At 51.6% G+C, this 24,751-nt stretch overlaps 1 protein-coding gene across 4 annotated transcripts in view; it reads right to left on the bottom strand.

Annotated features, from left to right (window-relative positions):
* The window catches only part of ANKRD11 (ankyrin repeat domain containing 11), a 153,632-nt gene that overhangs the window by 23,184 nt on the left and 105,697 nt on the right, over positions 1–24,751 (bottom strand). For 3 of the 4 annotated variants that reach the window (XM_062628956.1, XM_062628954.1, XM_062628955.1), the window contains 3 exons: positions 19,925–20,069; positions 11,827–11,965; positions 3,070–3,162 (listed from right to left, as the gene is read on the bottom strand). In XM_062628956.1, the coding sequence (XP_062484940.1) occupies positions 3,070–3,162; positions 11,827–11,965; positions 19,925–20,011 (319 nt within the window). In that variant the 5' untranslated portion in view covers positions 20,012–20,069. The remainder of the gene's footprint in view (positions 1–3,069; positions 3,163–11,826; positions 11,966–19,924; positions 20,070–24,751) is intronic. The other variant, XM_062628957.1, reaches the window with a different exon arrangement.

Genomic DNA, 24,751 nt, shown 5'->3' with positions numbered 1-24,751 from the left:
CAACCTGGCCTTGAACACTGCCAGGGACGGGGCAGCCACAGCTTCTCTGGGCACCCTGTGCCAGTGCCTCAGCACCCTCACAGGGAAGGAACCTTTATTGTCAGCCCCAGCAGGGATGGGCACTCACCACGATGCTGCCAGGAGACAGAGGCATCGAGAGGTTATTATCACAGCAAGCCTGCAAGTACCTGCTCTCCTCAAAGAGGAACACTGTGACCTGGAGCACTTTCACATGGGCTGATTACACTGCTGATATGGTACATCGAGTCTTCTAGCGAGGCAGGATAGGCATGGGATCTCTTCTACTCAAATTTTAGACTCTAAACATGCTGATTATTTCAAGATATTCTGAAAACCCTAGAAAGCCTTAGAGGGATAATACACATAGGTCTGTGAACAAGCAAATGTCTGATAATGATCCTCAAGAAACTGGGCTGTGACTCCCAGCAGCCAGGGAGAGGAAACCCCACCATGTAACCACCCAGCACCCTGAAACTGGTAGTCAAATGTGTGTGGGAAGATGCAGACCTCCAAGAGGATATGCAGTGGATCACACAGATGCAAGCTTTATGGATTAGCTGCATCCATTCTCTTCCCTACCACGAGCCCTGTGCCAAGGCAGGGTCTGGCAGCCTGGGAAAGTCAAATCCTGCACCCTCCAGCCCAGCTCTGCTTATCTGGTATTATCTGTTGTTTTGAGACATCCACTGTGTTCTCTGGCACATGGCCACTGGCAGGACAGAGCCTGCTTTGCCTCCACACAAAGTCCAGCAGGTCAGGAGAAACTGTGATGGATGGGTCTGAACTCACTCAGTAGACTTTGTACTGAAGCACAGGCTTCCTCATTCAAACTGCCAGTGGAGTAAAAGTCTCTGGCATTTGAGGGCAGCAAAGTGTGGGGCCATCTCCACTGCTCCAGCTCGACTCATGCCACTTGCATCTCCTGCACTCCCTTGGCCACCATTTAGCAGGCAGATCCAAAACCCTTTACCCTGCCCCAGGCACCAAAGTGCCACCCTCTGCTGCCCTCTCCTGCTCTCCCACTGCAAAGATCTGGCCCGGAGCAGATGATTTCCATTGCCCCCTGCACCTGGGATCCTGTATGTTTAAGAAATGGTAACTCCATACCAGGCAATTTCTCTAACCAGACAGCACAGGTCACCCTTCTTCAAGCAGAAGCCCTGGAAACACATCTGTGCATTGAATGAGAATCCTGGTCTGCTTCTCCAAAGCCACATTTCGGTCACCCTGGCAGCTATAACAGAGCTGTAAGATGAAATCAGATCACGGGAAAGTGGATAGTTTTTTAATGGTTTAAAATAAAATCAAACTCGATGTGCTTATGGTAAGAAAACAACTGGGCCCAGGCAGTTCCAGGAGCCCAGCAGCCAGTCCAGCCAGGCATACCCACCCGAGCACAGGGATACCTCATCTGCACAGGCTGCTCCTCGCTAGGCTCCAGAGCTCCTGCTTGTTAAATGCTGCTCAGCCAGGCCCAGCTTATCCACACACCTCTGCTCAGCTCAACAGGCAGCTCCTGGTTGCATCCTGCCTTGTCACGGAACCCAAGGATGCTCAAGGGGGATCACACCTTGGCCGGTGCCAACAGGAAGGGGCTTTGAAGTAAGGGCAATGCACAAGGGTTGTATGTGGTAGAGAGAGGGCTGCTCTGCATGTGTGGAGGGAGCCACAGTTAGAACAGGAATGTTTTCATTTTACTATTACTGGGCTGCTGCAGACTGTCAGCATGAGCCTGTGATTTGCAAGAATTGATTACTGAGTTCACTCGAAACCCCCTTAAACTTCTATTAATCCTGCAGTCGCAGAACATCCTCCTCCAGAGAACATTTAACATTAAAAACCAGGTGATCAACAAGATATAAATAAATGGGAAGTGACCAGCTCCCCCTGGCTATGGTGAGGCAGCCAAGGACTCGGGATTGTGTGTGTTTCCCTGTGTGAAAGCGGCATCACCCGGCGCTGCACAAGATCACATCTAGTCCTGCGTGACCAAGGTGCTTCACACCTCAGTGTCTCCTCCTGCCCAGCAGGAGATAGATTCCTCCCTCTGGTTCTGGGGCCACAGGGCTGCAAATGTGTTGTATTTCAATTCAGAAGACTTTACTCAGAATCTGATTTTCAGCAGATTTTAAAGGGCACCTCCAGAAAGGTCTCTGCTCAACGCTTCAGGTGCCACTGGCTCCTGCGTGCTGCTCCTTCTCCTCTTAAATGCTTCTCTTAGAACACCTTGCAGCAACATGGAACAAATTAACAGGAACACTCACAATAGGTAAAAAAATGCCTCAGCAATCAGGAATAAAGGTTATTTTACACTAAAACCCCTCCAGCAAGCTGTATGCATGCCAGTCCTTGTGTGTAAGCACAAAAACTGGAGGCACAAGGGGGTGTGCAGACGAGGAATTATCTCACTGCCCATCTCCAGAGATGGTGGCTGGACCGGGCACACTGATCCCGATGGGAAGGAAGATGACAGCAGCCCAGCGATGCCCTGTGCACCTCCACTCAGCTGTTTTTAAAGTAGCTCTTCTGCTGCTTGCTTCAGCCCTCTGCAAACCTCCAGAGCAAAGCCTCAGCCTGGCACTGTGGTGGTTTAATTTGGGGATCCTGCTTGGCTCTTCCCTCACGCTGACGCTGGCAGGAACCGCATGCACAGGCTTAAAGGGGAAAAAGCAGGATCTGAGCAGAGCTGTGGCTGCCCAGCACAGCCGGGAGCTGCTGCTCCTTCCTTTCATCACACTGAACCTGGGAGGCTTGTGAAAGGCAGGACAGCAGCAGGTTCACAGGACAAAGAGGTTTGAGCATTAGCCCCGCAGGTGGTTCTTGTGCCCAAATTAGAGTGCAGGTCATGCAACGCTCATGCTGCTGCAATGGGCACTAAATCCAGAGCTGCTGGAAGCCCATCAGCAGCTCTGCAGAGGTCCCAGGGCACAGAGGCGTTCAGGGCTGTTGGGCTGGCTCTAGCAGGCCCAAGCCAAAATGGGAGAGAGGAGAGAGGCAGGGAAGGACAGAGGAAAGGGTGGTGACGGAAAATCTGCCTCGAACAGGCACTGTGAGATGCTGGCAGGTTGTGGGAATGGGAGCTCCAACCCTGAGCTGTGGCTGAGCCGCTCGGCTCCTCGCTCCCCACGAGCACATTGTACCCTGTAATGCAAAAAGCATCTGTTTAAGCTGTTCCAACATGACAACGCACGCATGTCAGGTGGTACCCCGAGGAAAAATACCGTTTCCAAACCAACCAGCTCACGCTGAACATCTCAGCGTTGCACAGAGAAGCTGGCTGTTGGCTTGCCGGTGAGTGGGGATTTAAAACAGTTTATTTGCCGAGCAAGCACACAAACAAAAGATCAATGAGAATAAATTAGACCGGCACAGACAGCAACAGAGACTGCATTGCACCCCCGAGAGACTGCACAAGCCTCTGTTTTCCCCATCCCCAGCCTAGCATGCGTAAGAGTGACTCATTTTTACTGCAGAAGTTGTAGGGCATAAAACATTTTGGAGCATGTCAGCTCAAACCAGGAGAAAAGCAGGTTTAACCTGAACACGGCAGCCTGGAGCTCGCAGGGCATCTGCAGACATGGACCAGCGCGTGCTGAACAAGGCTGATCATGAGCCAAAAGGTTTGTAGCACACGATACAACCACGTCAAGAGGCTTTTAAGGACAAGCGTACAGGATGGTGCTGAGTGGAAGGCTTCAGCGCTGCAGGAACATGGCAGTGGTGTGAAATGGGAGCAGTGGAAACAGCACAATGGCATGGGCAGATAAGAGGAGGGCAGTGGAGAGAGCAGGATAAAAACAAGGCAGTGAGTAAGAGGGGGGAATGGGGATGGCATGGCTGCACGGAGATCACCAAAAAGCAGAGGAAGGCGGCACTGGGGCTGGAGAGCTGCACCCGAGGACCAGGGGAGGCTCTGCACCAGGAGGGCACGGACATGCTGCAGAGCCTGCAATACACACAGGCTGGGGGGCACAGATGGGAGATGATGTCTGGCTCATCAGCGAAGTGAAAGCAGTGCCAAAAAGGAAACCAAAGAGGAAAATGAGAGGAAAAGCTATAGCAGGGTCTGCTTCCACAGAATGGCAAGGAAGGCACCTGAGCCTCTCCTATACAGCAGTGAGCTGCTTTCTAATTTGACGGATGGAGAGGGACCAGAGCCAGAGCCTGATCCTGCACAGCTAAGCTGAAAGGAAGGTGAAGACATCGGCTCCAATACTCAGAAGCGGAGCAGAGGTGTCAGCAAGGGGAACAAGCCCATTTATAACCACATCAGGTCACTCTGTGTGGGACTGAGCCCCATCAGCCTGGGGACAGACAACCCACAGACTGGACCCCAGTGTTTGCAGTACCTTTAAAACCATCATTCTGTTAGAGAGGTTCAATGCTGTGTGATCCAAATACAGGCATGCTCCCTCCATTTGCAGGATAGACAATACCATCTATGCATGTAAACGTGTCTTCTCACCAGAGCAGCCACTGGCTAACAAACTGCTGCAAGAGGAACCAAGGGGCTTATACCAGAAACAAATCTCCACGTTAAACATGAATAATTCTGAGAGCCCAGTTTTCAGGCCCAAACCTTTTCATTCCCCACAAAACAGAGGGAGATAAAGGAGGGTGGATGGGGATGAAGGCTCCTGACATTCCTCCCCTCCTGGGAGCCGGGGGCAGGACACTCTGCAGACAGAGCTGATAAAAGCTCTTGTATGAAGCAAAAAGCCATCATTGATAGATTTTTGGTTCACAGAGACACAGCACACTGCAACCTCTCACTCTGCATGTTAAGGAGGTGACGAAGGGGGGAGGAGGGAGATTTATGGCAGCTCCCATCATAAAACGACCTGCTTTTTCCACACAGCACTTCCCAGATGGCTGATGCACACGGGGAGTTTCTAAGGGTGATCTGAAGGCTGGTGTTTGCCAGTCTATCCACACTGTACTGGCATTATGGAGCCCAGCTAGAAACGGAGAAGCTCTGACATTCACTCTCTCCCCGGTTGCTAGGTGAGAACAGTTTCTTGACTATTTTAGTAAAAGGACTGAAATTATACAACCAAAGAAAGACCCAATGCAGCAGAGCCCATTAGAGCCCTCCAGCTGCACACAGCCGAGCGCAGCCAGCGACGGAAAACGCGCACAAATAAGAGTTTCGGAGGCAGATGCATTTTTTAATAAGCCAGCAATTTGCTTCTCACGGATTCCCTCGCCAGCCTCCCAACTTGTGACTAACGAGCCCGTTCCCATGCAGGGGCACTCAAGCCCCTCTCAGGCATTAGGCAACCCAAGAGCCAGCTCCGGGAGAGGAGCAGGGTTTGGGTCATCTGATTCATCAGGCGTTTTCTAACCTAGCAATTAGCGTCACGTAACACACTCAGGGGATTAGCGTGAAGGAGGCTGCGAAGCAGCATGAGTTTTCAGCTTGCAGGCCAGATTCTGTTGACCATCCTCACGCTAACCCTGGTTCCCCCGCAGTATACAAGCCCTTGGGATCAGCCCTGGACAGTCCCCTACAGCCAGGGAGAGGTGTGCATGCACTTACCAGCTCACAGGGCTCGCTGGGGTTTTGTCTCTCCCTTCTTCCCCCAAAAGCAAAACCATTCTGTGCCAAAGTGGGGCCTCAAGGCAAGTGCTCAGGTGTTCTGCAGAGGGGCAAGGGCATCTCTGGGGTTTATGGCTGCTTGCTAAAGAAATATATCATTATATAGGGGGGAACTGCAACACAAACCTCACAAACCTGCTGTCTGGCTGGGAAGGGACCTCGGGGTGGGAGCAAGGAAGCTGCCAGAACATCTCATGTCAGAGGGAAGCTGGATGGACGGACATGACTGGGGTGTCACCAACACCCCCCAAAACACCAGCAGAGCATTATGGATAGCTGGGAGGAGTAGCAAGAGAGAGCAAGGGGTTGGGGGAGGCAGGAGGGCTGGGGACATGAAGTAGTTCCACCAGCTTCTTACTCTCAGCTTACACCTAACTTTACTATTCAAGAACTTAGAAGAACAGTATTTCTTTTATTTCTTTCATCAAAGCAAGAGGCAGAAACAGCTTAAGGACTTTTACGTTTCAGCTGCAGGCCTCTCAGGCCATGTTTTCCATTCCCCCTCAATCCAGTCTAGCCAACTCTCCCCGCCTCCCCAGGCTGAGATGACCATCAAATGCCACGAGACCACAACAGATGCAGATGACGCTGTTGTTATTTCGGTCGGCACGGGAAGCTGCCGCTCTCCATCTCCAGAGCAGGAGCCTCCTCCTGCTCTGTGCCCTGCACCACGGTGGGTCCCCCACCTCCGCCGGCCCCAGCATGGCATCAGCATCGCTGCCAGCACAGCCTGCGTGACATTTGGTTCAACTCAAACAATTAGGGCAACAACAACATCAAGTGATGCTGAGAAATCCCATGACCTGAAGCCACAATGCTGCTAAGCCACACACTGATCACCCTCCCTTCCTAGCCAGGGACTGAAGCAGCAAAGCTCGGGTGGCACAGGGAGAACCAGGCTCCTGCTTGGCCATGAGCTGCTGCTGGGCTGATGGAGGAAGAGGCAGCCCAACACTACTGCAGGACCTGAGGGCTCCAGCTTTCGGGTTATCACCCATGGGATTTAAAGGGCATCTAACCCACCACGGATCCCCATCTGCAGCACTTTCAGAGGCACTCAAACCCCTCCTGCCTCCCCCCTGTTCTCTCCTCAAGGGACTTCAGGTCTGCAAAACACTCAACTCAAGAGCTGCCAGAGACATTGAAGTCTCCATGACAAAACACTTCAAAATAAGGATTTCTCTTGTGTTTGGGAACTTCATACAAGTGAAGTGTTTTTGGTTGTGCACCAGGCGAGGGCTGGGTACCCCATCTGCTGCTCTCACTGACCAATAGGAGCAGACACTTCACTAGCTCTGCATGGCCACAGCTGTGAGAAGGAGCACAGGATGGCTCCAGGGCCCCACTTTAAAGAGTACGTTTATTTAAGCCTGCGTGCTATTTGGCAATGGCAGGATTTGTACATGACCTGGACTAAACTAAGCTTCTCTTTTACATGCACTGATTTGTCACCAAGCCCACACAAAACCAATCCTCAAGATTTCACTCAAACCTGAGGAGGAGCAGGAGTAGAACCTGAAGATTTGGAGGCACAAAAAAATACAGCAGCAACCCTGCAAGGGGAAAATAAACTCCAGTGTATTCCTTACTTCTCCCAAGCAAATCCTCAGATGAGACAGACCTTCTGCACCCAATGGGGTTACAGGCACCAAGCTGCTCCACTGCTGTGGACCTGCAGTTGTGACCGAGCCTTGCTCAGACCTTTCCAGCTCCCAGGGAGAGCTCTCAGAGGCCAAAATTAACTCACAGTGCTCAGAGATTTGTATTAAGTCCTAACTCTCCCCGGTGATGATGACGATGACTAAAGGTCTGGGAACTAGAGCTCAACCTCGAGCCAAGGGACTCAGGTGACATCCAGCTAAAGAAACTGCAAGACGAGTGGGTATCATGGCTTTTACGCTCCAAGACTGTGCATTTCACAGCTGACCTTCGAGCAGCATTACCTGACCGGGTGTACATGACACGGACCAGTCAGAAACCTGCTCATGTGAAGCCATGGGGCTGCAGGGAGGTGGGGAGCACCCGGCCCCACGCCGCAGTCTGGTGCCGTTGAGTCAGCCCTGTGAGTCAGCCATGGCTCAGCACTGCTGGCACCAGTGCCCCAGGAGCATACAGGAGGAGCATCTCTGTGCCAGCCACCCCAGCACACCTCTCCTGCATCTCCCTGCATGTGTACTCCCAGCAGCACGGTCCCCTTCTCCCTGCTGTGGCCTGCAGGATGCTTCTTAACATCACCACGAAATGCCTAACCTTGCTTTCAGCCCAGGACACAAGCAAGGAGCTGCACCAAGCCTCAGAAGCTGCTGGGAAAGAAGCTGGATGTACTCGTTTGGAAGCTGCCAGGCAGCACGTAGGCTCTCAGCAACGTCTGGAGATGTGGGGAGATGTCACACGAGTGAGAGGAGAAGGAAGGAGGAGAAGTCTCAGGCAGAGAGATGCTGCTCCCACAGTACTGGATCTGTAACACGCACGGTCTGCAGGCTCACAGCTTTGCGCCTATTTTTTCTCCTAAAGACAGTTTATTCCGTTAACTTTAAGGAACCCAAAAGCCAGAATTGTTGCTCTAGAAACCATTCTGAAAGGGACAACTTTAAAAGCTTTAGCACTGAACCTACTGCACCCAAACCACCCCCTTTAAATCAGTGCTGGGCTCCCGGAGCCCATCTCCCATAAGGGAACAAACCCCGAGTGGCACTGGGAGCTGGCTCAGCATCAGGGCGCAGTGAAGGCATGCTGGCTGGGGGCAGGCTGCTGCAAGCAACACCAGATCAAGAATGAAATCGCTTACTTGCTCGCTTTCTGAACACCTCAGCACTCTGCCAGCAGCACATGCTCCTCAGCTAGCTCTGTGAGTGGGCTGCAAGAGCAGTGCTGAAGGAAGGAGGGCAGGGTGAGCTGCCCCACGGCAGCATGAGTTTGGGACAAACCTCTGCCCTCAAACACACACTGCCCTCCAGCTGCCTGGGTGCTGCTGGAAAAGCCACCCCAGAGATGGAAGGCACCAGTGCTCAGGGTAAGTACTACGAGCACACAGGAGATGGAGGTTAATGTTTGCAGCCTGATGGCAAGGGGACAGTGCCACCTGTGCACCAAGGTGGCAAACACAGGCCATGAGGCATGTGGGCTCATCCCAGCTACCCCAACACAGCCTGTCACACCACACCGGGCCAGGGTGGGCTTTGCTGTCCTTCCACAGCAAGGCAAACCCAGGACAGATGCTTTCTTGCACCACACAGAGTGCACGCACGTCAAAGCTGAGCCAGAGCTATTCAGGGACAGAAAAACAGGCAACAGATAGGCTGTGCTAAGGAAAATGAGTCACGGCAACAAACCAGGATGAGGATTCACTATTGTTTAAACATTTGAAGAGGGGAAAAAATAGCCCACTACAGGCAAGAAGAGCACTCTCCTAGCTCTCAGCTCCCACATCCTCACAGCTGAGTTCCACTTGGCTGCGGAATACCCCAGCAAAACTACCCTTACACACACAAGAGCCTGTGTACAGCAGCTTAACTGTGTTACATAAATCATCTAAGGTCAACCCCCCAGCTGGAATACCGATGTTGCAATCCTGCTTCTCCCAAGAGATGAAATCAAAGTTGAGGAAGAGACCAGGAAAAAGCAGCCTCCCCATCCATCCTCATGCTCTGCCCAGGGAAGGAGCAGGGCCTGCGGGGTGGGTTTGCTACAGCCCCTTTGTCTGAGACAAAAGCCCATCCTCTGACAGCCACGCATGCTTGAGCAGGAGTGTGTGCAGTGTCAGACCCATGTTGTTAGATGAGCACACCGATCCCATAGGCATGGGGCAGCCTTCTGCACTGCAAACATGCTTCTACCTGCTCAACGAAAGCCATCCTTGAGCCAGGACAAGGAACATAGGGACCTGAAACACCCCATGGTTGCAGTGGGGTGGTGGAAGAGGAGAGCAAGGTGCCAGTAAGTCGTTTCCCATCTCAAGCATCTGATTCCTGGAGTAAAAGACCTCAGAGAAGAGGAAGAGGCTCCTACTAAGCTTCAGCCTGACTGCATGTTTATCTGCAGCTCCCTGCTGCTATCTCCTCCCCAGCGGCTGAGTCACTTCCTCTCCTCAGACTCCACCAAACAGGTTGCTAGAGCCTCCCCTACACCTTCCCAGTGCCTGTGGAGCCCAGTTTGTGTTTAAATGTGTTTTTGAGCACCATGACCACCTCCGAATGTCCTGTGTGCAGGAGGGAGCTGCGCTCGGCTCGGCTCTGATGCTCGCATACCCGCTTCCCCAGGAAGGATTAGCTCTGAAGAGGAAGACAAGACCGAAGAGACAGAGTCCCACTGCTGCTGAAAGCAAGGTCTGACACGAAAGGGTGTATCAGGGGCTGTGGGGATGCTCCTCTGCACCCTGCAGCAGCCACAGCCTGTCCCCAGTTTTCTCCTCTGCTCCCCTACCCTGCTGCTCTCCTTTTAATTCTGTTTCCTTCTCGCTGCTGCCAGCAGAAAGATTTCCAACATCTCTGCAGCCAGAGCCCAGAGCCCTCTTAACTGCTGGGAGTCATGGAACGCATGCTGGTAGAGCCCTACCATGACATTTTAGCTGTCACAAGGGTCAGACAGCCCTCAAGCGAGCTTGGACAACCAACTACTGAACATGGCAGAAACAGCCTTGACAAAGCAAAAGCTATGGTTCCAGCTAATCAGTTTTGCCTTGCCCCAGCCGTCCTCCCTCCAAAGGTGAAACCCCTTGACATATTCAAGTGAGACACTAGAGCACGATGAATGTGCTTGGGAACACAGGGCTCCGAAGAGCAGCACGATGCTTGGAGAGCAAGCAGGGATCACCCGTGTCAGGCTGTAACCTCCTCTGCTGCCCAAGGGCAGGGCCCACCCTTCCTCCCAGCACTGCAAACCCAAATTGATTCATTCTCCAATGCTCTCCCATCCACACACCCCAAATGCAAACCCAACACTTCATCCCTGCCAAGGCCCATCGGTACGAACTGTCCTCTAACGAAATGAATTCATGTTTTGAGACTTTCTCTCCCACAGGGAGCTCAGCAACTGTGAAAATTATCATTTGGCACATGGAAACCCACAGAAAAGCCGGGCCAGCCTCAGGAAACTGGGCTCTAACTGTTGTGGTGGCTCTGACCTGTTAAGATCTGCCCTCCTGACTTCTGAACCAGAGGAGACTGGTCAACAGCTCCAGCAGGCTGACACAGCACAGACCACCTCACATGCTCATAGCCCATTTTATATCATTGCACAGTTACTGAGTCTTACCTGACCAGAAGTATTTCCAAATGTAGATTTCCTAGAAACTTCCAGAGAGAACCTATGCCAACCTCTGCCCACAGAACTACAGCTAAGCCCCTTACAACCAAACAGCGTTATCTGCTTCATGTCTAAGCTTTGCTACAGCTCTTTCCAACTGCTTACCAATCACACAGCCCGGTCAACATCTCTGTAAATACACGGGGCTGTGGTGGGCAAGAGCCATGTGTACCCAGCCACTTTTCCTCCCCGACATGCGACCTGCCTGACCATGACACAGCCGGCTTAAACACCCATAGCAGCACCAGTGCTTCCCAGAAACAAGGCATGTGTTGAGGATGCAGTCATGCTGCATCCCCCAAAGCAGCCTTGGCAGTAGGTTGAACAGGGGCAGACAGGTAACCTTAATGACCTCAGGGTCACGAGGACCACTTGCACCAACCCCAAAGAGCCGATCTAACCACACCAACAGGCCCAGAAGGCCACATCACTGAAGTCACACCTACAGCTCACCACTACAGCCTCCAGACAGATTTACACACGTTTGACAATGCCTGTGCACACACCAACTGGAAATAATTGTTGTTTAAAGCCCCAAAACAACAAAACATGTCTGGAGAGGATAGAGATGTATTTACACAGACATACACACATACCTCAGGTTTATTTGAGGCAAATGCATGCAAGTTCATGTTTTTACTACTTGTTTTTCTTTTAAAGAGTACTCATGTTTAGCCTCTGATTTATCCTCCACATTCTTACTAGCAGGTCCAGCACTGTTCATTAGCTTGTCTAAGCTACAGTTCATGAACTAGACTACTTAGAAATAGAATGGACACCTAGCCAAAAGAAGAAGTGCCTCCCCACAAAGCAATCTCTTGCTCCAGTTAAACACTGGATGCTGTGTGTTCCCCCCAGCCCAAACACCCACATTTTGAGGGCGGACTATGTAATTTCTGTACCTGTGTCTGAGTCTTTTTGATCTCCATTTGTTCCAACAGTGAAAGGCAACTTCCGTTTGGTCGTTCGCTCCTTCACCTCTTTGCCGCCATCGCTCCGGTCCAACTTCGGAGTCTTGGTTAGAGAAACTTTATCTTTATCCTACAAAAAGAAGGGACCGGATTAGCAAGAGCCTTCCCCAGACTGTGTTCACCTAAACCCCCCAATGTCCTACACCAGCCTCATGCAGCACTTGTCCTTCCCTTTTCACCTTGGGTTTCCAACATCTGGGTTTAGCATCCTCCTAAAAGCAGCATCCACCAAGCTAAGAGCCCCACCAGAGAAGAGCAAAGCCGAACAAGGTTGCTGAATGGTGCCAAAACTGCAACCAATTTATGTGAAAACAGAGCAGATGCTTGTGTGTGAAGCTGTGAGCACAGGGGGAAGGCAGGCTGGGGTGTGGGAACCCAAGCATTCCCAACACAACCACCCCCATCACTTGGGAAGGGTTTCCTGATCCCCAGCACACAGAGCACCTCTGTGGGATACACAAAAAAACAGCACTAAAGCCCTTGGTTCCAAGTGGAGAGCTGATGGCTTCTCCTTGGGACCTGAAGTATTGCTAGCACAAAAATATGCCATTACTACTTGAGCTTACATGGTAACATGCTATTCCAGAGAATATTCTGGCAGATGGTAACTCTGCGAACATCACTGACTGTCACAGGACCAGCACTGCAGCCAAATGCACTGCACAGACAGGGTAATGATTTCATATCGGTATAGAATCCCAGACTGGTTTGGGTTGGAAGGGACCTTAAAGCTCCTCCAGCTCCAAGCCCTGCCACGGGCAGGGACCCCTTCCACTGGAGCAGCTTGCTCCAAGCCCCTGTGTCCAACCTGCCCTTGAACACTGCCAGGGATGGGGCAGCCACAGCTTCTCTGGGCACCCTCACAGGGAAGAGCTTCTGCCTAAGAGCTCATCTCAGTCTCCCCCCTGGCAGGTTCAAGCCATTCCCCTTGGCCTGTCCCTACAGGCCCTTGTCCCAAGCCCCTCTCCAGGTTTCCTGCAGCCCCTTTAGGCACTGGAGCTGCTCTAAGGTCTCCCCGGAGCCTTCATAAGAGAAGTGGTATTATTTTAAGCAAGTGCTTCTGGACCAAACACTGTGCCACTGCTCTAACAACAAGGCCAGAACAAGCAGCTTTGTGACAGGTCTGATTTCAATAACCCAGCAAAACCTGGACCCTGAGCTCTAGCTATGAAGTTAAACTGAAGACTCTCGAGTCAGTAAATCACACGAGACCATCGCTGGAAACTCAGACGAGCAAATCTAACAGAAATTCCCTTGCTGAGAGCAGCCCGGTCACGCTGTCTGCATCAGGCTCAGCACCCTGGCAGGTGCCTCCTGTGCCAGCAGTCACAAGACTGCGGCGTCACAGTGTGTGTTGCTCCTTCCTCTTCCCAAGTTTCTGTCTGGCAACCAGACATCATCCCCAGATTAGAGAGAAACGCTCTACTGGGATAGAGAGGTTCTGTCTGCTCCCTCCTCGCGATGGGCAGTGTGACAGCCCCATGTCTGCACACCCAGCACTCGGCCCCTCGCACCAGGCAGGGCTAAGAAAATGGGCTGGGGAATCCCTTTTTTGGTAAAGCAAGTGAAACAAACCTGTCTGACAGGGGCTGGAGGGAGCCAAGGCACGTTTAGAGCCCAAGAAGGGCAGCCCTGCTCCAGAGCAGCCCTTCCTCGGCACAGGAGGCAGCAGAGCAACGGGAGAGTCAGCACAGCCAAAATAAACACTCCAGCATTTCACTTAAACACTCTGGATTTAAATGCTTTTGTCTTATTTTTTTTTTTTTCTTATGTGAACAGAAATAGTTTGCCATAGCAAATAATGCTGTTTCTATTGCCAGCTGCAGTCTGGAGCAGCTAAGAGGTGGGAGGCGGGCCAGGGACCACGGATCACCTCCCAGGTCCATCTGGTTGCAAGCAGGGATGTGGGCCTGTCCTTTCCCTCCCCAGTTTAATGCAAGCTCCAACAGCAACACTACACTTGAACCCCACTAACACTGCATCAGTGCTGAGGCCACGCTGATGCAGGGTAAAGCATCATCAACTGCTGAGATGTGGCCCCATCACAAAACTCAACAGCACTTCAAGACAACAACCAGCCCTACAATTTTTACCCTTAAAAATCAGAGCCTCAGACACGAGCATGAAACCAGAGACTACCATGTGTGTACCTCTTCCTCTGCTGCCTGTGCCTAAGGGTACACCTGCATCCAAGCTGCTCCACTATCACAGAGCCATGGGATCAAGAGGGACTTCATCCTGCCCTGGAAGTGCATTTGCACCTTTCAAAGCCATGTCCTGCAGCTCAGGTTCACCAGCACTGAGTGGTGGCAATCCTTGGTAAGAAACAATCCCAAAAGACTCCCAGTCAGAGCTGATGCTTCAAAAGTGACACGTCCCCGCACTCCTGGGCTGTACTGCAGTCTCCTCACCCACACCCTTGGAGCAGGCTGCTCCACACAGTATTTCAGTAGCAGGATACTCCTTGCCCGCTCTCGCAGCAGTCGGGCAGGACGTGGCTGAGCCCCTGCACCCTGCAGTGGGATTTCCTACACTCCCACCACTTCTTCCAGACACCAGTTTCACGTTGAGAGCTTCAACAAGAGGTTCATTGTGCTCCATGCAAAAAAAAAAAAAAACCCAACATGATTTTTTCAGCGTTTGTTACCTTAAAATACATTTCAACTGGAGCAAACCCATCGTATCATGTCCTGAGCCTTTTCTGCTGCCCAAAAAGCCACCACAAGCATCCCAGCTCCGGGCATCAGTTGGCAAGGCTCCTGCTCCTGCACCCCACTTCAAAGCAAAGATGATGGGTGACAGTTTATTTCAAACATATCTTCTCTAAAATTCCCTTAATTTTAGGATTTGGCTGCGTGGTGTGAAAGTCTGAACCTGCAGGCACAAGGGGCTGTATGCACAAGCCAGGTTAGTCTCCTGCTGCATTAATGCCAGGTGGGATCTCAGCACTCCGGCATAAAGAAAAGAGCAGGACAGGTAAAAATGCAACTTATTGTACAAAATCACTGCAGTGTTACCAAAAGGTCTGAGTTGGAGGAGAGAAAAAGTAGAGGAATTAGGCAAAAACCCTTCCCAGACCAGACACTGATCCCAGCATGGAAGTGGGAATGGCTGCGTGGATCCCAGCGTCGGGCACGCTCAGGCAATGCTCTGTTTGCATTCACCCTAACGCTTGGAGCTGCTAATCCAGTAAGTTAAGCACAATTAAATACCAAGGAACGAAGGAAGCGGCAGCAGCCCCAGCACCGCTTTGAAGATTAATTTGTATAGTAGCAGAAGGATAACCTTTTATACTAATTGGAGCAAGGAAGATCCAAACTTTGCTCCTCCATGGAAAGCAGCGACCTGCTGAAGATGCCTGGAGCTGTTGGTGAAACCACCACAGAGAAATTAAGGCAGCTTGGAGAGTCATATTCTTGACAGTAACATGTGTTTGCGTTGTCTTCATTTAAGTTTTACTTCCCTAATTATTTCCAACTTTGTAATGAAGACTGTCATCCTTTTCTCGAGCAAAAGCTGGTTTCAGTTTTAGGTCTCCTCATGTTTGAAGTAAGCTCAAACTCATCTGAATCAGATTTCACAAAAGGAACAAATCCAAATTAAACGACACTGCAGAGAAACTTGGATCAGCATCTGTGCGTGAGACAGGCTTGGGTCTTTCAAAGGCTGGGACAGCTCTTGCCAAGGGTAAGAGGGACTTTGGTGAATGAGGGTGCTGTTGAGAGCTCAGCAACAGAACCAAGTTCCTGTTTGTGGGTGTTAATAAAAGCTGCTTTGGGAAAGGAGACAGCAAACCATGACTTCAGGAAAAAGTCCCCTGGTGTCACATTATGTTCTTAGTAAGGTTTACTATGGGAAGAACTCAAACCAATAACAAACTGGACCCCACCAGCTACCTGATGCGAGGTGCTGTGGTGACACTGACTTCTCTTTACAACAAAGATCTCTAATCAGCAAGAGAGAGACCCTGATACCAGTCTTCTTGGGTCATTTATGACACACATGAATAAAACCCACTTTTCAGCCTCACAAAGAACTCCATCTAGATCAGCTTACTGCCCCAGTGCTGGTCTGCAGGGCAAACCCAAACATGCTCTTTCTCATGCAAAACTGTACACTTAAACCCATGCAAAGAAATCTGTACTTCCAGTGGGAAGCTGAGCGAGTCCCTAGCTTGCTTTACAGGACAGACCATGCATCTGCAGCCTGCTCCTCCCCTCCATCCATCCGTGCCCACACACAAGCCATGAACCCCCTGCCTATGACCGAGGGCTGTGCCAGAGCAGTGCCTACACTTCAACACTGAAAAAACCTGACTCACATCCCAGCTGCTTATGCAAAGACTTGTATCACCAGCGCTGGAAATCCCCAAAGCCCTTTGTTCTCCAAAATGAGCTGAAAGTATTTCAGCTTGCAGCGCCAGTAAAAAGCAAGCAGCAATGAACAAAACTAGCACCGGGAGCCTGGGAGGAGAAGCCCAGGACCATGGGCTCCAATGCCTGTACCCCTGGGTGATGTGCCATGCCAAGCTGGCACACCAAACTCTTGCTGTGAGCAAAACAACCCACAACCCTGCTGCAAAAGGCACATGCAAGAGTGAGAGTTTCCCTGTACTAATGCAGGCAGTAGTGCATCATTCCATCACTAGGCTCTGCCATGGGGGCAGAGAAGGGGCAGGTCCTCAGCCTCCAGTACGAAAGGGGTTGGGCACTGTTTTATCCAAAGAGCATGGTGGACATGATAGGAACCAAACCCCAGCATTGCCTAAATCTGGGTCCTTTCCAGCCTTTCCAAAACCAGAGTACAACACACAGATATGCACACAAAGTTTCAAGGAGGCTGAATTCATGTCATTATCAATGCTGCAATAAAACACTTGAAGCTGAGAGACAGCTGGAGTCGAAGCCCGATTCCTGCATGCCTCAGGTGCTAAGGTTGGTAAGAAATGCAACTCAAAAGGACTATGGGCTGCTTATCATTATGGAAAGGTTGGCTCTGAAGTCACCGAGGGCTTTGCATGTTCTGTGCCCTGGGGGGTGGCTCTGTGCTGGACACACAGCCCAGCACTCATCTGGACAGTACAGGAAGGCCTTACCAGTCAGACAAGTTTCAAGAAGAACAGAGAAATAACAACTGTGTTCCCATTTCCAAAACTGGGAGAAGAGGGAGGAGAAAGCACAAAAGCTGTTTTTTAACCTCTGCAAGCTCCTACAAGCAAAACGCAGGGTCAAGCACCATTCTGCTCAGCGTTCAGTTCAACCACTGCAGCAAAAATGCAATTCAGATGATGCAAGCGGGAGCATCTCCCCATAAAGAGACAAATCCTCCACCACAGCCCCTGCACACGCCGTGTAACCACGCAGCGAGCGGTCCCAGGCACATCAGGAAATGGTTTTGACAACTGATATAATTCTTGCTGCGGTGCTCTGCTCTGCCTAACTCATGAGTAATCTGCTCCTGGTATGGGGATCTGTGGATCTACACCAGAAAGGAGAATTATGCATATATGGCATGCACATTTCTACAAAACCCTTCAGTCTGAACTCAACCCGAGTGGAGCGCCCGCCCCGGGCAGGCTCTGTGCAGCCATATAAGGCTGGCAAGGGCCCGGCCAGCCACCCCGCTGCCGCTGCTAACCCCAGGAGAAACAGCTCCTTGCTCAATAGCAGCAAAGCAGACACAGCTTCTAACACTGTCACCATGGAGGGCAACAGAGACATGGTCTTCAAACCGCTTTGCTTTCATGGGTGCGTTGGCACAAGCGACATCGCACTAGTTAATGCATCCCTCCTACAGAAGGGCAGAAGTAGAGAGGAAGGAGGAGTTCTCTCTTGTGATTAGCTCTACAACCGAAAAGCAACAGCTCACATCCTCGCCCACAATGCACAAACCCTCCCGGAGAGCCTGGCTTTAGTGCATTCAAGAGCAGAACTCTCATGTTTCCTGCAGCACTCAGCGCACCGCAGCACCTGGACCGCCGAGCATCCTGCACTGCTGCTCGCCTTCAGTGCTGAGCCTCAGAGCTCAAACATGTGAAGCCTGTGTGATGCTAAAACGACTGCTGGTATTAAGGTCACGCTGAAAGGAAACCACACAAGTGGCACTGCAGCTACTGCTGTGCCATGCTCTACCTGTGCACCATGAGTCCCTCCGTGCAGCACGGCTCCAGCTCTGCCGCAGCCATTCTCCCTTCCCTAGCGAGCCTCCACCAGCAAGAGTATGCCAAGTCCCAGGCTCAGGCCTTTGGAAGTGTTGACAGAGGCAAGATAGATTAAAAGCAGCGGCTGGCCTGACAGGCAGGTACAACAGCTCTGGAAGGAGGAGATCTAATGACCGCGTGCTTTTACCCTGAGTCACTGCTCCAGCTCACGCTTCAGAGTCAACCAGAAACAGGGTGATCTGCTGCACCATGTCCTTCGGCCGCTCAGGCTGGATCTCAGCTCAGTCCCCAAAGGACAAGTGTGTGTGAGTTTCTCCTCCATTGAGAAGACCAGAATGAAGAGAGCAGAAAGGCTCTTCCCTGTCCTTACTCAATACCACTGGGTGCAGGTCTGCACTGATGCCTCTGAGTGGGAAGCATAAAATTATTTGTGTCCTACTTATTTAGCCAGCGGGAGACAACTCCAGCTCCCGGCGTCCCCAGCGCCTCTCAACAAACCTGCTCTGTAAATAACATGCAGCCTTTAAGCTGCTGCGAGTGGATGAAATAAAATGGGAGCTGATTCACATTATAACTCAACCTCTCCCTGCCGAAGCACCTGCACCAACATAAAGCTTCTTACCCAGCGCAGTTAAAACCCTTGTATTTACATATCCTGCGCTGCTGGGCTGGCCTCATTTGCCAGGGTAAATGCTGGTATCTCCCGACACAACAGGGCAGCTGCTTCATCTCCAACATCCCTGCTCCCAGTTTCTGCCCAGCTCCTGGAAGCCCAACGCTGTGCCACAGCAAAGTGCATGTGCCGAGAGCAGGAGCGCTGCCTCCCAAACTGGACCTGTGCATGCACCATGATGCAGAAAGGGGAATAGATGCTACCAGCGTGCTCAATAACCAAATTTCTGCCTGGGATTTTCCCTCTGGTTGTTTGTCATCTTCCTCATGTTGTCAGTAAGATGACCTCAATCAATAGGAGTTACTACCAACAACACGGGTGGGATTGCAGGGAACATCACAGAGCAAGAGACACAGCACCACTGGTGCTTGCAACCCTCATATTCAGCTCCCAGGGCTGGGAAGAAACTCCTGAGGGAATGCTGAGGAACTGGAGCAAGATGAAGGGAAGCGGATGATGATTGCTTCCTGAGCAGAATACAGTGCATGTAAGGTTTAATTTTTATTTAAAGGTACCATTTGTACACAGCAACTATTTACTGGAAACTACCTATACTGAGAAGGATGAAAAAAAGCTGAATGAGAGGAGGCAGAGTTAAAGCCTGGAGCAAAGCAAGAATCTGGGAATGAAGAGAAGCATGAACTTATGTATCCTTAAACTCAGACTTCACCTCAGTAACCTCACCTCAAGCCCTGTCAAAACCTGAACACCTCAAAGAAAACTCCAGAAGCAGTAATTTTGTCAGAGCAGCTAACACTGAGTCTCTGGTCAGGCCATGCTCAGAGCCCAGACTCTGGGTGAGGCAAGATCAACAGAGTCTGACACAGACCTGGCACTTACAGCCAGAGGAGGAGAAGGAGAAACACACACACCTGAGCCATCACTGCACTGCGTGGTCCTTCCACAGGTCCTTCAGTGTAGAGAGCCTTAAAAATGTACAGTGCTTGCAGAAAAGGCTCTTCCAAAGCATCTCCCCACCGCTAGTCCGAGTCAGGTCTATGTGGCCACAGCACTTCCCAGGAAGTGTGGCAGAAACCAAGAAACAAAGTGGATCCCATCAGCTGGCCCAATACCAGACACAGATTTGATTCATGATAATAGCCCACAGCAGCCTCCTGCCACATGAAATACTGTGATGGATTGAAGGCATCAGAGACAGCATCCATAAAGGAAGGTGAGTGAACCAAACACGGTACCTTTTTCCCCGTTTGTTTCTCCACCATGTCGTTGCTTAGAGAGAAGTCTTCTGGCTGTGGTGTTTTAGAACACCCACCCTTGGGCATCGTTCTGCCTTCCTTACTTGATCTTCATTTATGCTGCCATTGCTTCATCATCAACCGTCTGTTTGGAGAGAGGAAAAGAAAAGTTAGGCAATCAAAAGGATCTTTACACTGGGGGAAAAAAAGGCAAGACACTTCCCATGGGGATACCCAGTACTCCCCAACTCTTCAATGGCAATACTGGGAGGGCTGAGTACCTCCAAGTGCCAGGCACCACAGATCAGCTGGCTTCTGCACCTTCTGAATGAGAAGCAAGCCGGGACCTGCAGCAGCAAACACGACTTGTTTCATGAGCAAGGGACAGCCTAAAATGGATCGTGCCCAAACAGAGAGCAACATCCCTCCTGCTCTTCACCTCCAGCATCACTCCAAGCCCACATAAAGCTCCTTGCAGCTACAGCTCCATCCAGAGTGTAGCAATGCAGGGATGGATCCCCAGGGATGCGCCTGGGGCAGGAACAGCTCTGCTGCCCCAGCCAGTCACACTGAATTCCCAGACACTCACAGGACCAGCACACATATCCCTAAATTACAAAACCCACATATAAAACACACTTTTTGAACATGTCACCATCATGAGATGAGACTAGAAAGCACCCAGGGGTCCCAGTGTTCCCGGAGCGGTTTGTCCTGGGCTTCTCACCCCAATACCTTGGGCTAGGTAGAGACAATTTGGAGAATAACAAAGCGCTCCCTGCTCCTGCCATGTGTTGCCTGGTTACAGAGCTGAAAAGACAACTGATATCTGAAATACAGCAAAGCACAAGCTGCAACAGGGATCAGAAATACCGGCTAAAACCAAGGTAGGTCTCTTTGGATGAACAAAAATATCTCCTCTCTTGAGACCAGAGGCTAGAAAGCATCTGTGCAACAGAACATCTCCGAGAAGTGACCCACATCAATCACTACAGCAAAGGTCTCCTTGTACTTACGCTGGAACGGCATAAACAGGCACCATTTGAAAACTCTGTCCCCAGCTAATTGCCACCTGACAACACTACACATTGCACCCATTAACTTCTTATAATAGTGGCTGGGTTTCTGCAGAGCCACAATAGCAGGAAATCGTCCAGGAACAAAGTCATGCAGCGCTCCATCACAAGATGGGAATTCTGTGGGCGGGGAGAGAGAAAGAAAACAGGCGAGGAGAGGAGCCAAAGCCTCCTGCCTGCTCAGGGCCGGGGGGATGAGGCAGTGTGGAGCTGGGTCTGTGTCCCAAGCAGCACTGGAGAGCCCAGCACCACCTCACCTGCAGCAGCCAGGGCAGGACAGGGGTTTAAGGCTGGAGAACACCAACATGGTGCTTCCATCAGCCTTCTGTTTTAGAAGTTCCCTGGAAATCCCTTCATAACTTGCCTCGTTTATTCTTGAGAGGCTTTAGGGCCTTTTGGGTTGGTTTGTGTTGTTTTTTTTTCTTTAAAACACAGCGCTGCAGCAGCACTAATGCCCATATTAAACCACAGTGCTAAGACATCCCAGAGGTGGCATTTTCATCAGGAGACTGCGCTTTCCAAGGTGGCTAATCTTTTGTTCTAACTACCTTGCCTCGGCAATGGGATGGTTACCGATGTTTAGGAATGAAAGCTTTGGGGTTTGAAGCCTCTTCCTGTCACCCTGCTCAACACAGGGATGGTGGTGCTGGCTTTTGGGATCCCCAACCCTTTGATTTTAGCTGCAAGAGCAGGAAAGGACATGAGCTGGCAAAGACCCAAGCAGGCTGATCAGCCCTCCTCATTACTGCAGCTGGGAAGCAAAAAGGAGGGGGGGGGGGGGGGAGAGTACAGAAAATTCAGGATACCAACCCAGCACATCTACACAGAGCAAATGGGGAAAGGAAAGCTGTTAAGAGTGAGGGATGACCACAGAAATCTGCTCTTCATCACGTGAAGTACCTGCAGCAAGTGCCCAAGTTAAGCCCCACAAGGGCTGACTGAAAACAGCACCTTAGAAAGGCAGCATGTCCACTCTCAGCATGCTGGGGGCTGGAGCTGCACATCCAGGCAGGGGCTTACTGCCTATGAGATGTCACATTCTACAGCACCACGGCTCTCCTGGCACTGGAGATGCTCCACCATCCACAGATCCGGAGCCCAGGGTGTCCCCTCCATGCTGCACATTGTTGGGGTCCCAGGAGCTGCAATTACTTCCCTCTAGAAGCAGCTTCAACCACTAACAGCCTCAAGAACCTCACTCTGTCCGCCGCCAAGAACCAATTTGTGAATCTTAAGGATTCTTCCCCCCTCAGTTTCATCTACTGGTGCTCATTAAGGTGCAGATGAAGGAGAGATGAGGCAGTGCCTGTGCTGGGGAGGAGGCAGAAGCACTGGGTCAGCAGGGAGGACATGGAGCCGGCCACCTGAACAGATTCACTGCAACATTCCCTGCAAATCTAAGGAGTGGAAATTCAGACGTGCCAGGCCACGGAGATTTATTTGCACTTGGCAAATCAGAAACAAGCAGCTTCACTTATGAACACAGGGACCAGCACGGCTGGTACCAGGACAAGCTCTGCTCCCGACCATGAACAGCCCCAAATGAAACCCATGGTTTCCAGTGCCTCTTGGCCTGCACGCTGCCAATTTATTCCCAATCAAACTGCCCATTCCCATGCCTTTGTGGCTGTTTGTAACCAGGGTAGGCACCTATTCACGTGGAGCTTTGAAAACCTGTTTAACTGAGAAAAGGCCAGACGGATGCCAGATTAATTCTGCAGCCCTTCTGTTCCTCTAGCTGACTCATTACACTTGGAAAGCTGGCTGCCTCGCCGTGTAAACAGAGCACTGGCCTGGTTAACAGCTTGGAGGGAGTAGTGCATTTGCACAACAATTACCAACAACTCGCAGCCTTCAGTTCATTTTTAAGCACGTTTAATAAGACTCAGAGGGGAGGCACTAATTCCCGGTTTGGAGGAGCTATTCCCCAGCTCAAAGCATTTAGAAGGGCTGCAGGATTACAATTTGCCTTCTATCCTTCGTAATGTTGGAGCCGATCAAGACACCCCCTTGCAGAACACCCTTCTCAAGCCCAGCTCCCCACCAGGAGACGATCATCACCCTTCCTATTTTGTAAACAATTAACTAAGCTCCTTGAACGAGATGATTACACGTCTGCCGCACAATGAGAAGTGGGAGACCGAGTGAGCTCAACGGAATATAATCCCCCGTACTTCTCCAGGAAAACAAAGGAGCCATTTACCTCTGGCCAGCGGCCAGCCCTGGCTGCGTGCGTTCCCTTCCCGGTCCATGCCAGCCCCTCGGCCGGCCCGGCAGCAGCCCCCGCACCGGCACGGCACAGGTCCCACGCCTTTCCCCTGGGAAAGCAGCCGTGGGGAGCGGGAAGTCTGCCCTGGGATGCGGCCAGCCTGGATGTGGCCGGTTCGGGATGGCCGGCTCCAGACACGGCCGGTGGGGAAGGCCGCGGTGGGTCCAGGCTCTGCACTCGCGCTCACATGGCTTTGCCTGGAGAAGTGGACACGACACCCAGCCCTGTGGGTATGGGGGCACCCATGCTCCCCCCCGAGCACCCACAGCAGCCTCCATGAGGGCGGAGAAACGGGACCAGCGGGAGCACAACCCGGAGAGGGGCTGGAGCCGTGCCTAGCGAAGCCGGATGGGAACAGCGACGGCTCTGCAGAGCCAGCCCCAGCCATGCACACCCACAGGATCCGATCCTGTCCCCTCGCTGGGGTGAGGAACTGGTTGGAAATGGGCTTTATTTCGCCCAGGGCATGCCAAGCCAGAGCCACACACTGAGACCAAACACTTCTGGGGAGGACCTCAAAAGGCGGCGGTCACAGAAGGGATGGGAAGGGAAGGGAAAGGGGGGTCTCATCTGTTCTTTTGAGATGCAGGATGAGGAGGAGAGCACTGCTGGCTCCATGCTCAGCCTGTCTGGCCATCCAGACAGCTACGAGGCAGCAAGGGACCAGTAGCACCGTTAGCCTGGATCAGGCTCCCTGTGAAGCCGATGGGCAAACTGGGCACAGATGTAGATGGACAGAGCCCACCCTCCACCCAGCCAGCACCGAGGAGAGGGGACTTCATCACCGAAGCAAACAGACCCAGTGTACATTTAACCTCCCATCCCTACCCCTCCCTGCCTTCACCAGCACAAGCAGCAACATCCCCATCTGTGACAAGAGAAAATGCAAACACAGAGGTCCTCAAATGCTTTCAGCTGCACAGTGTTCCAAGGCACAGTGACAGCTCTCCCTGCGCTGCCTGTCCCATCCCATCCCTCCAACCCTGCCCTCCCGCAGGTCCCTGCACCGGCTCTGCTCAGCCTCTCGCATCCCGCTGTGAGCAGAGCAGCCAGGCTGCTGCCATCTCTATCTAAAGCCACAACAAATTAGCTCATGCCCAAGATCTGTGCATTGGAGCCTGCCCATACCCTGCCAGCTTGGAGTAAAAAAGATTGTGCAGACTTCTTTAAATGCCAGACAATAAGAAGAAAGCTGGCTGGAGGCTGTAACCGTTACACAGAACTCCAGTGCAGGGATGGCAATTAGAGGCGCAGACGTTATTTGCACAACCCCAACACATTTGTTTGGTCTGAGAAGGTTGGAATACGAACAAGCCCCACCGAAACATGAAGATTTTAAAACCTTAGGCTCCTTTTGAGGACTCTGTCCCAGAAAAACAGGTGTCTTCAAATCTCTGAAAACTGCCTTAAAATAAGAACTCACACAGATCACGTCCAAAATTGGACTCCACCGCACTCCCCCCACACATACACACTGCAAAG

This window comes from Pezoporus occidentalis, unplaced genomic scaffold (genome assembly GCF_034315485.1).
Source record: "Pezoporus occidentalis ecotype Australia unplaced genomic scaffold, CSIRO_AGI_Poc_V1 ctg326, whole genome shotgun sequence".
Taxonomy (NCBI): Eukaryota; Metazoa; Chordata; class Aves; order Psittaciformes; family Psittacidae; genus Pezoporus; species Pezoporus occidentalis.
This window is presented reverse-complemented; position numbering and strand designations above follow the sequence as displayed.